The following is a 14,024-nucleotide window of genomic DNA, read 5'->3' as shown; positions in this document are numbered from 1 at the left end:
TCCAATATTTCAAAAATGTACTTACTTCGTCTTTAAATACTTTCAGATATCTCGTCTCCACAACTCTCTGGAGTGGAGAATTCCCAACATTAACTTCCCTTTGGGAGAAGAAATCCCTTCACATTTCAGTTTTAAATGAGTGACTCCTTATTCTATAACTATTTTCCCTAGCCCGAGATCTCCCAGAAACATCTTAATAACATCTACCCTGTCAAGCCTCCTCAGAATTTTGTATATTTCAATAAGGTCACTGTTCAATCTTCCAAATTCTGATGAATAAAGGTCAAACTTATTTAGCTGTTCTTGATAAATCAACCCCTTCATTCAAGAAATCAGCTTAGTGAATCTCTTTTGAACAGCCTCCAATTCCAGTATATTACTTTTTAAATACAATGATCAAAACTATACACAGTCTCCACGCACAGCCTCACCCATACCTGTACACTTACAACAAAACTTCACGGTTTTTAAACTATAAACTTCAAGCAATAAAAGGCCAATATTCCATTTCCTTCTCATTGAGTAGATTATGAGGAACAGAGTTCTGGATGAGTTCAAGTTTATGGAAAGTGGAAAACAGGTAGCTGGCTGGACATTAATAGAATTGTGAAGTCTCGAGGTATTAACAGTATGGGTGTGGGTTCCAGCAATAGACAGATTGAGGCAGGGGCAGAGATGGACAATGATAGGGAGGCAGAAGTAGATTGCCATGGTGATGGAGGACGAGAAGCGGGAACTTAACTCAAGTTTAATCAAGTAAAAGAATATGTTTGTAAAGAGCCATATGGAGTGTGGTAAGGAGACAGAGGGAAGAAAAATGGAATATGAATATAGGACTTAAGTGCTCTACCGTTCCATAAGATCGTGGATGATCTGATTGTGGTCTTAATTCCACTTACATGGCTGACTTTCATAACCGCTGCAACTTTATTGCTGGAACAGCACAGCAGGTCAGGCAGCATCTAGGGAACAGAAGATTCGACGTTTCGGGCACATGCCCTTCTTCAGGAATGAGCAGAGAGTGTTCAGCAGGAGAAGATAAAAGGCAGGGAGGAGGGACTTGGAGGAGGGGCGTTGGAAATGTGATAGGTGGAAAGAGGTCAAGGTGAGGGTGATAGGTCGGAGTAGGGTGGAGGCGGAGAGGTCAAGAAGAAGACTGCAGGTCAGGAAGGCGGTGCCGGGCTGGAGGGATTCGGCTGAGACAAGGTGGGGGGAGGGGGGATGAAGAAACTGATGAAGTCCAAGTTCATCCCCTGTGGCTGGAGGGTTCCCAGTCGGAAGATAAGACGCTCCTCCTCCGACCGTCGGGTTGTTGTGGTTTGGCGGTGGATGAGTCCAATGACCTGCATATCCTCGGTGGAGTGGGAGGGGGAGTTGAAATGCTGTGCTACAGGGTGATTGGGTTGGTTCGTCCGGGTGGCCCAGAGGTGCTCTCTGAATCGCTCCGCAAGTAGGCGGCCTGTCTCCCCAATATAGAGGAGGCCACACCGGCTGCAGCGGATGCAGTAGCCTCTGGGCCACCCGGACAAACCAACCCAATCACCCTGTAGCACAGCATTTCAACTCCCCCTCCCACTCCACCGAGGATATGCAGGTCATTAGACTCATCCACCGCCAAACCACAACAACGCGACGGTCGGAGGAGGAGCGTCTTATCTTCCGACTGGGAACCCTCCAACCACAGGGGATGAACTTGGACTTCACCAGTTTCTTCATCCCCCCTCCCCCCACCTTGTCTCAGCCGAATCCCTCCAGCCCGGCACCGCCTTCCTGACCTGCAGTCTTCTTCTTGACCTCTCCGCCTCCACCCTACTCCGACCTATCACCCTCACCTTGACCTCTTTCCACCTATCACATTTCCAACGCCCCTCCTCCAAGTCCCTCCTCCCTACCTTTTATCTTCTCCTGCTGAACACTCTCTAGACTGAACATTCTCTAGACTGTTTTGAAAACAATTATATCATCTATCAAACAAAGAGACCAAAATTATGCACTCTAGATGTGCTCTCAATGAGGCATTGTACAGATGCAGCAAAAAATCCTTTTCTTTTAAAAGCTACACTCCCTTGCAATAAGCAAAAACATTCCATTTGCCTTCCTAAAAGGCAAATGCTGTACCTGTATTTTGATCTTTTTTGACTCAAGTACAAGGGCACCAAGATCCCTCAGTAACACAACCTCAATTCTTTCTGTCAAGGTGAAGAAGTTCATATTTTCTCACATTATACACCATCTACTAAATTTTTAACCACTCACTTAATCTATTTATAACCCTTTGTAGACTCTAAATAACTTACTTCATACTTTGGTATAATCAACAAACTTAGCTGCCATATGTTGAGCTTCTTCATTCAAGTCACTGACATAGATCATATATAGGTGAGGTCCCAACACTGATCCCTGTGGCATTCCACTAGTTTCTGCATGCCAACCTGAAAACGACCCATTTATCTCTTCCTGGTACCTAACATATTAGCATTGACAAAGGATTAGTTACTATCTACACCACAAATCTTACTCATAAAAGAACGAAAGTTAAAGCATGCATAAAGAAGTTGATAGGATCACTGAAATCTTTGTTAAAATCAAGGGGCTGATGGACAAGTTAGGACAAGAATTTAGACCTACAGCAGTGATAGTGTTTGCTGTCTACCTAGTGGAGAACAGTACCTACCTTGCCGGAGGTAGTAAATAACGAGGTTGAGCCTGGCTTCAGGGATGACATCAATAAGTGGTGGGAGGATCTGCAGAGATCCATCCCCACCACGGAATACCACCTGAAATAGTGAAGGATGGAAGAAAAAACACAGAAACATAACATTCAAGACAACTGTTAGACTGGAATTATGGTACATTCTCAGAGCAGACCTTTAATCTCATTTTATCTTATTTAGCACAGCCACCTATAGATTTATAATCTATAAGCACCAGACTTACTACCTGTAAAACAACCAGAGTTGTGCGGTGCACAGCTTTCATCCATAGCCAATGGAAAATTCGAAGTTAGCATGTCAATTTTCTATAATTATATTTCATTTTTCTTACCACCCATCTTAACTTTGGCTGACAAGTAGAAATTAAAACATGCATCACACAAGAGCCAGGAAATGATTATCTCCAACAAGAGAGAATCTAGCCCTTTGACATTCAATAACATTATCACTGAACTTTGCACAATAACAACCGGGGATTACCATTTCCTAGAAACTAAACTGGACTAGCTACAAGGGCAGAGCACAGACAAGGAATCTTGCAATAATTAACTCACCTCCCACTCTGAAATCAATAAATTTCTGGGATGGCACGATTGTTGTTGAAGGAAAGGTTGAATTGATTCTAATTATTTTTGCTGCAGTTCAGAAAAGTGAGGAATGATCTCGTAAAAACCTACAAAATTCTAATAGGACCAGTCAATGCAGATGCAGGAAGGATGTTCCTGATGATGGGAAATCTAGAACCAGGGGTCATAGTCTAAGGATACCAGGGAAAGTGCTTATGGCTGAGAAGAGGAGAAATTTCTTAATCAAGATTGGTGAGCCTGTGGAATTCCCTACCACAAAAAGCAGTCAAGGCATTGGATAAAGCACTTGGGGCTAAAGGGATCAAAGGATATGGGGGAAAAGCAAGAACAAGCCATTGAGTTGGATGATCAGCCATCATCGCGATGAATGGTGAAGCATGCTCGAAGGGCCAAATGGCCTACTCCAGCTCCCATTTTCGATGCTTACAAGGCACAGCTGAGATGTAAAATTCAACCACTTGCCTGGATAAGTGCAACAATACACAAGAAGCTTTCCACTCCATCCAGGTAAGATCAGCCTGCTTGACTGGCACGACATCCATACACATTCACACTCTATCATGAGCACTCAGCAGCAGCAGTGTGTATATCTACAAGATGTACTGTTGAAATGCTGACTAGGCTCTTTAGCCAACACTTTCCAAACCCACAACTATTACGATCTAGAAGGACAAGGCAGCAGACCGAAACATCACCACTAGCAGATTCACAGAAACTCACCATCCAAACTTGAAATATGTCACCGTTCTTTCATATTTGCTCCATTAAAATTCTGGAACTCCCTCCTAATGCCACTGTGTATGTACCCATACCAAACAGACTTTAGCGGTTCAAGGTAGCAGCTCACCATGATCTTCTCAAGGAAAACATTGTGTGGGCAATAATGCTGGACCTGCCAGCAACACCCACATTCTGTGAATGATATTTTAAATAAAACTCACTTGGAAAAGTGGCAGATTCCAAAGCCAATAACATTCCCATGATTACAACATTTCTAAGCAGCCACATAGGTCAAGCTACACCCGATAGAAACATGAAACAAAGTTTCAGCTGTGTACAGATCACCGTTTCTTCTACAATTAGAACATTGGATGCGTCCTGAACACCTGACTTAGGATAGGTAAACATTGTTGGGTTCAAAAGAGGTTGACAAAGAATACTCTAAAATTTAGATATCAACCAGTTGGGAAGACATAGTCACACTGACGTTTTTCTGCAATTCAACTATGTTGTGGGAATGCAATCTATTTCAATCAAAGAAAAGGTAACATTAACATAAGATTAACAACTCAGATGGTGTGAATAGAGCTAGGGATCAAGTTGGAGATGAGGGAGTAGAAGATATCTCTCTGTTCCAACAAAAATATCTGCAAAAATGGCTGATGGATTTCTTCAAAAAGAATGACTGCAATGATCTCCCAGTATTACATACAAATATACAAAATAGGAGTGGGAATAGGCAATTAGCTGCTCAAGCCTGACCCACCACTTGATAAGATCACAACTGATTTGGTTGTGGACTTCACACTTTCCTCTCTACCCTCTAAACCCAAGGACTCCCTTTATCATACATTGCATAACCCAAAAGGCAGAAATGTGCCTGACAGACTGGAGGTGAATACATGATACCAATTAAATAAGATTTCTTGTTGGCCTTAAATACATTTTCAGGTCATCAAGGGATACAAGTGAGCAAAGGGTGTCACTGATTCATTTTTTGGATTACTTTCTTTATATTACCTTTTGGTTGCAAAGTTAAAAGGAGTGTTGGAATTGAAACTTAATGCACAGATACAGTCTGTAATAAGAGGCTCAGCAGTGACAAGTAGGTTCCAATATAAAAGCAGGTGGTTAAGAAGGCATTTAGTACCCTTATCTTCATTGCTCAGACCACTGAATATAGGAGTTGGGATGTCATGTTGAAATTGTACAGGACAGTGAGGCCATTTTTGGAATACTGTGTCAGGTTCTGGTCACCCTGCTATAGGAAGGATATTAAATTGAAGTAGGTTCAGAAAAGATTAACTTGGATGTTGCCAGGACTGGAGGGTTTCAGTTATAAGGAGAGGCTGGATATACTGGGACTTTTTTCACTTGAACATAGGAGGATGAGGGATAACCTTACAGAGGTTTATAAAATAAATGGTTTGAATCTTATTATTTTGAGGAATCAATTGTCAACTTCAAAGTGCGAATAACTGGAATAAGAACATAGGAAAAGTAGGTCATTCAGCCCATTAAGTCTGCTCTTCTATTACATGGAACATTGAACAGTCCAGCCCTTCAACGCAACATGTCTGCATCAATCATGACGCTATTCTAATCCCAACTGCCTGCACATGGTACATATCCCTCTATTCTCTGCCAGTTCATGTGTCTGTTTAAATGACTCTTAAACTTCATCATGGATATTTCATGGTCCCTTCTAGCCCTCCGAATTTCTTTTTTTCTATAACAAAATGCACTTTTCTGCTTCTTTTATACTCAAGAGGCATGTTTATTTCTGTTTCATAAACCTTCCTTTTTTTATAACTAAAAACTTAAATCATCTTTCATTATCCCAGGTTCCCAAATCTTACTACCCTTATCTTTCATCCTCCCTAGAACTTGCTGGTCCTGAACTCTAGTAGATTTACCTTTAAATAGCTGCCCCCAATCCAATTTTTCCAGTTCCAATTTAATTCTATTGCATTTAGTTTTCCCCCAATTTAGCACTTTCACATGAGAGTCAGTCTTAGCTTTTGCCATAACTATCATAAAACTTACAGAATTATGATCACTGTTCCCAAAATACTCTCCCACTGAAACTTTGATCACCTGGCCAGGCTCATTCTCAATATAACGATGTATCTAAACTGGCTCCTTCTCTATTTGGACTATCTACATATTGTTTCAAGAATCTCTCCTGAATACACTTAACAAACACTGCCTCATCAATGCCTCGAGCATTGGGAGTCAGAGTGAATATTGGGAAAATTAACATCACCCACTACCACTTCCTGTTGATTTTACATCTTTCCATGATCTGCTTACATATCTGATCCTTCGATTCCTGCTGGCTATTGGGAAACCTATAAGTATAACACCATGATGGGAAATCTGTCTTCCTGGATTTGCCATCCAAGATGTCCTCTCTTTGTACAGCTGTGACATTCTCCTAAATCAATAGTGTAACTCCTCTACCTCTATTACATTGCTCTCTATCATGTCTGAAACAATTAGATTTTGCTGACCATCTACCTCAATGCACTATTTCCATCTACACTATTTCCAGATTCTTTAATGTTAATAGTTAACAGAAATCTATTAATTTTGGTCCTGAAGCTGCTCAACGATTGAGCTTCCACAGCCTCTGGAGTAGAAAATTCCACAAGATTTACTATGCTCTTGAAAAAAGCTCCTCTTCATCTCAATCCGAAAAGGGTGACCTAAGTTTTCGAGGTTATGTCCGATGGTTCCAGACTCAGCAGCCAGGTAAAAAAAAAACATCTATATTCACTGTCATGCCTCATAAGGATTTGCAAGTTTCAATGAGATCATTTCTCATTCTCCAAAACTCAAAAAAGTATACAACCAGATTCCTTAATCTTTCGTCAGAAGGCAATCCTGCTATCCCAAAGATTAGTCTGGTGCACTTCTTGCATTCCCTCCATGTAAAACATATTGTTCCTTACATAAGGAGACTAAAACTGTGTACAGTACTCTGGTGGGGGGGTGTCACCGAAACTCTATACAATTGCGGCAAGATATCTTTCCTCTATCCTCAAAACTCTTGCAGATGAAGGCCATTGAATCATTTGCCTTCGTAATTGATACACCTGCATTCCAATTTTTATTGACTCATGAACAACGACTCGCAGGTCCCTTTGGACACCAGCACTTCCTAAACTCTCACATTTAGGAAGTATTCTGGCTTCGTGTTTTCTTCTACCAAAGAAGAGAACTTCACACATATTTGCTTTGTATTCCATCAGCCAATTTCCAGCCCATTTACTTAGCCCGTCCAAATTGCCTTTCTACTTCCTTGCAGCCTTCTCTTGACTTGCACTCCCACCTAGGTTATAGTCAGCAGTAAATATAGAAATTATACAATTAGTTCCCCAAATCCAAATCATTTGTAGAGATTGTGAACCTAACCCTGATATAGAGGTTTACAAAATCATGAGGGGCATGGATAGGATAAACAGATAAAGTCTCTTCCCTGGGGTGGGGGAGTTCAGAACTAGAGGGCATAGGTTTAGGGTGAGAGGGGAAAGATATAAAAGAGACCTAAGTGGCAACCTTTTCACACAGAGGATGGTACGTGTATGGAATGAGCTGTCAGAGGAAGTGGTGGAGGCTGGTACAATTGCAACATTTAAAAGGCATTTGGATGGGTATATGAATAGGAAGGGTTTGGAGGGATATGGCCGGGCGCTGGCAGGTGGGACTAGATCGGGTTGGGATATCTGGTCGGCATGGACGGGTTGGACCGAAGGGTCTGTTTCCATGCTGTACATCTCTACGACTCTATTCCATTGGTTACAGCATCTATCCCAAGAATGATTACTTTATTCCTACTCTGTTTTCTATCTGTTAACCAATTCTTAATCAATCCTAGTATACTGCCACTAACACACATGCTTTAAGTTTGTTTCCAAAATTCCATGATGGACCTTATCAAAATCTTCTAAAATTCCAAATTCACTATATCCACTGGTTCTTCTTTATCTGTACTACAAGATTAGTCAAATATGATTTCCCTTTCTTAAATCTATGTCGATACTGCCAATTTTGCTATTCCTTCCTCTGTCTTTAAATAATGGACTCACATTTGTTACTTTTCAGTCTGCAAGAAACTTTCCAGATTCTGTAGAATTTTCAACAATAAAAGAAAAAATTACTGGAAATGGTCAGTAGGTCAGACAGAATTTGAGGAGAGAGGAACAGAACTGATACTGCAGGTCGATGACCTTTCATCAGAGATAGTGGAATTTCCTAGTGGAATTTCCTGCACTTGCCATTTTTACTTCAATAACTTTGAAACTAGGATACACTGTTTCGATTACAGCAACCTAAAATATCATATGTACTTGGTTAGACAATGAGCATTTTCTCACAGCATTATGAGTACAGCATCTGAATTGCTGTGGTACAGACAACAATTTGTATTTTTATAGTGCCTTATGCTGAATAATATGCTATAAATTCATGAAAACAAGTCAGCAAGTCATGAAAACAAATTTAACAAATGTGATTAGTTTCTGCATTTACACCAGAAAATGAAAAAGAAAGCTGCAAAACCTCTGCTCCTATTTTGTTACAGATTATTGATTTGGAGGTAGATTTTTTTTCCCTCAGTGGAACTGCCTTGCCTCACATCTCAGAACAGGGAGAAAGTAAGGACTGCAGATGCTGGAGATCAGAGTCAAAAAGTGTGGTGCTAGAAAAGCACAGCCAATCAGGCAGCATTCGAGGAGCAGGACAGCTGACTTTTCGAGCATAAGCTCTTCATTGGGAAAGATGATGAAGAGCTTATGCCTGAAGCATCAACTCTCCTGCTCCTTGGATGCTGCCTGACCAGCTGTGCTTTTCCAGCACCATTGTTCTGAGATGTGAGTCAAGAAGTGTGGTACTGGAAAAGCATAGCCGGTCAGGCAGCATCCGAGGAACAGGACAGTTGACGTTTCGAGCATAAGCTCTTCTTTGGGAAAGATGATGAAGAGCTTAGGCTCGAAACATCAACTCTCCTGCTCCTTGGATGCTGCCTGTCCGGCTGTGCTTTCCAGCACTATACTTTTTGATTCACATCTCAGAACAGTCATAAAACTGGTAGGAAGATGATTAAATACTTGCCAAGTTGTGCCTAATGAGCTCCTTTGCAAAATCAAATACAGGAGAAGCAATGTCCATTAAATTTTTTAGTTCTGCCTGTGAAAAGAAAACAAAACTGATAAAATTAAAGGTCATTATTTTCTCGAAAACTTACACAAATTTTGCAAACACAAAAACATCTATATGATTATGCAATTTCTGAATAGTTTTATAAAATGAAAAAAACTTCCCTTCTCAGCACGTGGGCATCACCAGTAAGCATTTTCTGTGTCTGTAGATTGTTAAGGTGCAAAGACAGCCTTTAGTAGAGGGATGTGCTTTTCCTGTTGGATGTGGGAGATTAGGGAGAATTTCAATGCTACTGATGATTATGTCTGCAGGAAAGGTGTTGATTGCAAATCGTATCAGATCACATGGATAGGTTGGAGTGGCAGTTAGAGGCAATGAAGAATTTACAGGAGTTAGGGGGTGTGATGGATGGTGGTTTCATGAAGAGAGAAAAACCGCAGATATAGTTGGATAGATGGGTTACCTCTAGAAAAGGAAGGAGAAGGAGACAGGTAGTCTCCTGTGGCTAGCCCCATCTTAAACAAGTATTCTGTTTTAGAAAATGTAGGGGGTGGCAGTCTCTCAGGGGAATGTAGCACTGACAGTCAGGCTTCTGGTACCGAGACTGTGTTGAGGGGTGTGCCAGGTTCCAAACAATCAATTATGAGAGGGGTCTCTCCATTCAGAAGCACAGACAGATATTTCTGCAGCAGGCAATGAGATATCAGAATGGTGTTGCCTCCCAGCTGCCAAGGTCAAAGAGGGGCTACAGAATATTCTCAAAGAGGAGAGAGACCAGCAGGAGATCGTTGTACACGCTGGAACCAACAACACAGGAAGAGAAAAGGACAAGATTCTGAGGAGATAATATAGGAAATTAGGCAGGAGGTTAAAACGTAGGTCCTCAAGAATAGTAATATCTGGATTACTCCCAGTGCCACATGCTAGTGACAGTAGGAATAGGAGGTTAGAGCAGATGAATGTGTAGCTGAGGAGCTAGTGCAGGGGAGAAGGATACACATTTTTGGCTCAGTGGAATTATGTCTGGAGTAAAGTGACCTCAATAATAAGGACGATTGCACCTGAATTTGAAGGGGTTCTAATACACTGGCAGGGAGATTTGCTAGAGCCACTTGGGAAGGTTTAAATTTGGAGTGGGGGGGGGGGTCAAATAGTCAAGGCAAGTGGGAGCAAAGCAGAGAACGAGATAGGACCGATCAATTTAACTGCATTTATTTCAACGCAAGAGGCCTGACAGGTGGGGTAGATGAACTCTGGCATGGTTGGGAACATGGGACCGGGATATCATAGCTATTACACAGATGTCACTCAGGGATGGACAGGACTGGCAGCTTAATATTCCAGGGTATAGATTCTATAGAAAGGATAGCAAGAAAGGAGGGAAAGTAGCATTTTTGATTGGGGATAACATTACAGCTGTACTTAGAGAAGATATTCCAGGCAGTACATCCAATGAAGTTATTTGGGTGGAACTGAGAAATAAGAAAGGTATGATCACCTTATTGGGATTGTACTATAGCTCCACACCCCCTCCCCGCCACCCCCCACCTCCAATAGTCAGTAGGAAATTGAGAAACAACTTTGTAAGGAGATCCCAGTTATTTGTAAGAATAATAGGATGTAACAGTAGGGAATTTTAACTTTCCAAACATAGACTGGGACTGCCAATATTAAGGTTTCAGATGGAGAGTAATTTCTTGAGTCTGTACAACAAAAGTTTCTTAATCAGTATGTGAATGTACCAATAGAGAAGGAGCAAAACTTGACCTACTCTCGGGAAATAAGGCAGGGCAGGTGACTGAGGTGTCAGTGGAGGATCACTTTGGGGCAAGTGATCATAATTCTATTAATTTTAAAATAGTGATGGAATAGGATATACCCAAAAGTTAAAGTTCAATACAGGAGGAAGGCCAGTTTTGATTGTATTTGGTAAGAACATTCAAAAGTTGATTGGGGGCAGATTTTTGCATGTAAAAGTGACTGCTGGAAAGCAGAAAGCCTGAAAAAATAAGGTAATGAGAGTCCAGTGATAATATGTCCCTGTTAGGATGAAAGGCAAGGCTGGTAGATGTAGAAAATGCTGAATGACTAGAGTAATTGAGGTTCTGGTGAAGAAAACGAAGGAAGCATATGTCAGGAATAGACGATGGGGATTGAGTGAATCCCTAGAAGGGTATAAAGGCAGCAGGAATATACTTAAGAGAGAAATCAGGAGAAAACAAAAGGACATGAGAATAGCTTTGGCAAATAAGGTTAAGGAGAATCCAAAGGGTTTCTACAGATACATTAAAGATAAAAGAATAACGAGAGAGAGAATAGAACCCTTTAAAGATCAGCAAAGCCGCCTATGTGTGGAAATGCAGGAGATAGGGCAGATACTAAACAAGTGTTTCGCATTAGTAATTACTGTGGAGAAGGATAAAATAAATACTTGGAAAAATAAATAGCTAAAAGTTGAAAAGTGTCCATGTTACAGAGGTGGAGGCGCTGGATGTCTTAAAATGCATAAAGGTAAATAAATCCCCAGAACCTGATCATGTGTACCCTATAATTTTTTGGGAAGCTGGAGAAGTGATTGCTGGGCCCCTTGCCAAGATATTTGTATCATCAATAGTCACGGGTGAGGTATCGGAAGATGGAGGTTGGCTAACATGGTGCCATTATTTTAAAAAGGCGGTAAGGAAAATCCAGGGAATTAAAGACCAGTGAGCCTGACATCAATGATGGGCAAGTTGTTGGAGGGGATTCCGAGGGACAGGATTGATATGTAAATTTATACTTATTTGGAAAGGTAAGGACTCATTAGGGATAGCCAACACGGCTTAATGCGTGGGAAATCGCAACTCAGTAACCTGATACAGCATTTTTGACAGGAGGATTGATGAAGAGGATTGAAGAAGGTAGAGTGGTGGACATTGCCAAGAAGCTTACTTCAGAGTTCAACAGGGCGTTGATCAGATGAGCCGAGGAGTGGCAAATGGAGTTTGATCAAGATAAATGTGAGGTGCTACATTTTGGTAAAGCCACTTTTGGAATACTGTGTTGAATTCTGGTCTCCCTGTTATAGGAAAGATGTTGGGAAACTTGAAAGGGTTTAGAAAAGATTTAAAAGAATATTGCGAGGGTTGGAGGGCTTGAGCGACAGGGAGAGACTGAAGAGATTGGGGCTGTTTTCCCTGGAGCCTGGGAGGCAGAGGGGTGACCGTATAGACGTTTATAAATTCATGAGGGGCATGGATAGGATAAATAGGCAAGGTTTTTTTCCCAGGGTAGGGGATTCCAAAACTAGAGGACATAGGTTTAAGGGGAGAGGGGAAAGATTTAAAAGGGACCCAAGGGATAACTTTTTCATGTTGAGGTTGGGGCATGTATGTAAGAGCTGCCAGAGGAAGTGGTAGAGACTGGTACAATTACAACATTTAAAAGGCATCTGGATGTGTATGTGAACAGGAAGGGTTTAAGAGGAATATGGGTCAAATGCTGGCAGGTGGGACTAGATGAATTTAGGATAGCTGGTGGCAAGGATGAGTTGGACTGAAGAGTCTGTTTCTGTGCTGTACATTTCTATGACTCAATGACAGCATTTATTGCCCATCTATAATTGCCCTTGAGAAGGTGATGCTGAGATGCCTTCTTGTACTGCTATAGTCCGTATGATGTAGATATGCTCACAGTGCTGTTTGAGAATGAGCTCCTGGGTTTTGACCTACTGGGACGCTTCCTTGTCCAATTAAAGCAATGTCAGTATACACACCATCAATCTGTCAGCTTGAGCTTGTGGTGGAACTCTTATTTCTTTCTTAGTTGAAAGACTTTATCTTTGTATTTTTGACTGTGGACTGAAATGGGATAAGTTTTGCTTTAAAATCTAAAGATTATTGAAAGAATTGCTGCATTTTAAAAAAAAATAGGTTACCAATACTTACACTAAATAGTGTTTCCATTGCTAATGTTTCAAGGGGCAGATTACTACATATGAGCTGGAACCAACGAGATGTGAAATACAGCTGGCAACATGTAGTAGATTGGATTGTGGAATTATAATCAGTTGTTGATGACAAAGGTTTTGTTTTTGCTCTCAATTACATGATTGGTTTCCAGGTAGCCTAACACCTTGTAGGTGGGTTTGATATAGTCAGAAGCCTTTGGACCTTTGAAAGGGGACATGGTGTTCTTTTCTCTGCTAAACAATTCCTGAAGTCTTAAGAAAACTAGTTTATATTCCCTCACCAGACACTGACTGATGCTGCTTTTTACCAATAAAATTGAGATTTTATAATTTGTAAACCACGCCTCCTGCGAGTGAAAACCACCTGTAGAAGAATGAGACCAATGAATAGCAGATCCTGACAAGCCAAAACAATCTTCTCAGCAAATCCAGTGGACAGGAGCCACTGAACTGACTTCTCAGTTTTTTCTTCCATCCATAACACCAATGTTTTATTGTGTCTGTCTGCATGTGGGTGTAGAGGGAGTGTTATATGGGGTTAGAGTTTTAATCAGTAAACGTTTCATAGATGTTTACTTGTAGCTAATAAATAGTAACTCTTATTAAGAACAGAAGCTGGTCCATGCTTTCTGTTAACTTGGGTTTAAAAAGTCAGATAAATTAGGGAATTTTGCATACATGGATAAAATTTTTAACTTCTGTGACAAGTTTGGAACTTGATTTCCCAGATGCTACTTCAGTGAGGCATGACGATTAGTTGGTGGGCTCCAGCACTGTTGCAGACCTTGAACATAATTTAGGCTTACTCTCCAAGTGTGTCATGACAGTGTGCTAATTATCAGAGGTGTCTTGAGTCAGTCACAATGGGCTGAAGTTTTGCAGAGTTAGGAG

The 14,024-nt window shown here is 41.1% G+C and overlaps 1 protein-coding gene across 3 annotated transcripts in view; it reads right to left on the bottom strand.

The window, feature by feature from the left end:
• The window catches only part of ift56 (intraflagellar transport 56), a 90,832-nt gene that overhangs the window by 42,124 nt on the left and 34,684 nt on the right, over nt 1-14,024 (bottom strand). For 2 of the 3 annotated variants that reach the window (XM_043679964.2, XM_043679965.2), the window contains exons 8-9: nt 9,137-9,211; nt 2,675-2,777 (exon numbers count right to left, since the gene is read on the bottom strand). In XM_043679964.2, the coding sequence (XP_043535899.1) occupies nt 2,675-2,777; nt 9,137-9,211 (178 nt within the window). The remainder of the gene's footprint in view (nt 1-2,674; nt 2,778-9,136; nt 9,212-14,024) is intronic. The other variant, XM_087978381.1, reaches the window with a different exon arrangement.

The sequence above is a fragment of the Chiloscyllium plagiosum genome, unplaced genomic scaffold (assembly GCF_037043375.1).
Source record: "Chiloscyllium plagiosum isolate Xiang-an unplaced genomic scaffold, Cpla_swu_hap1 HiC_scaffold_33, whole genome shotgun sequence".
Taxonomy (NCBI): domain Eukaryota; kingdom Metazoa; phylum Chordata; class Chondrichthyes; order Orectolobiformes; family Hemiscylliidae; genus Chiloscyllium; species Chiloscyllium plagiosum.
Note: the sequence above shows the minus strand (reverse complement) of the source record. Positions and strands in the feature narration are given on the sequence as shown.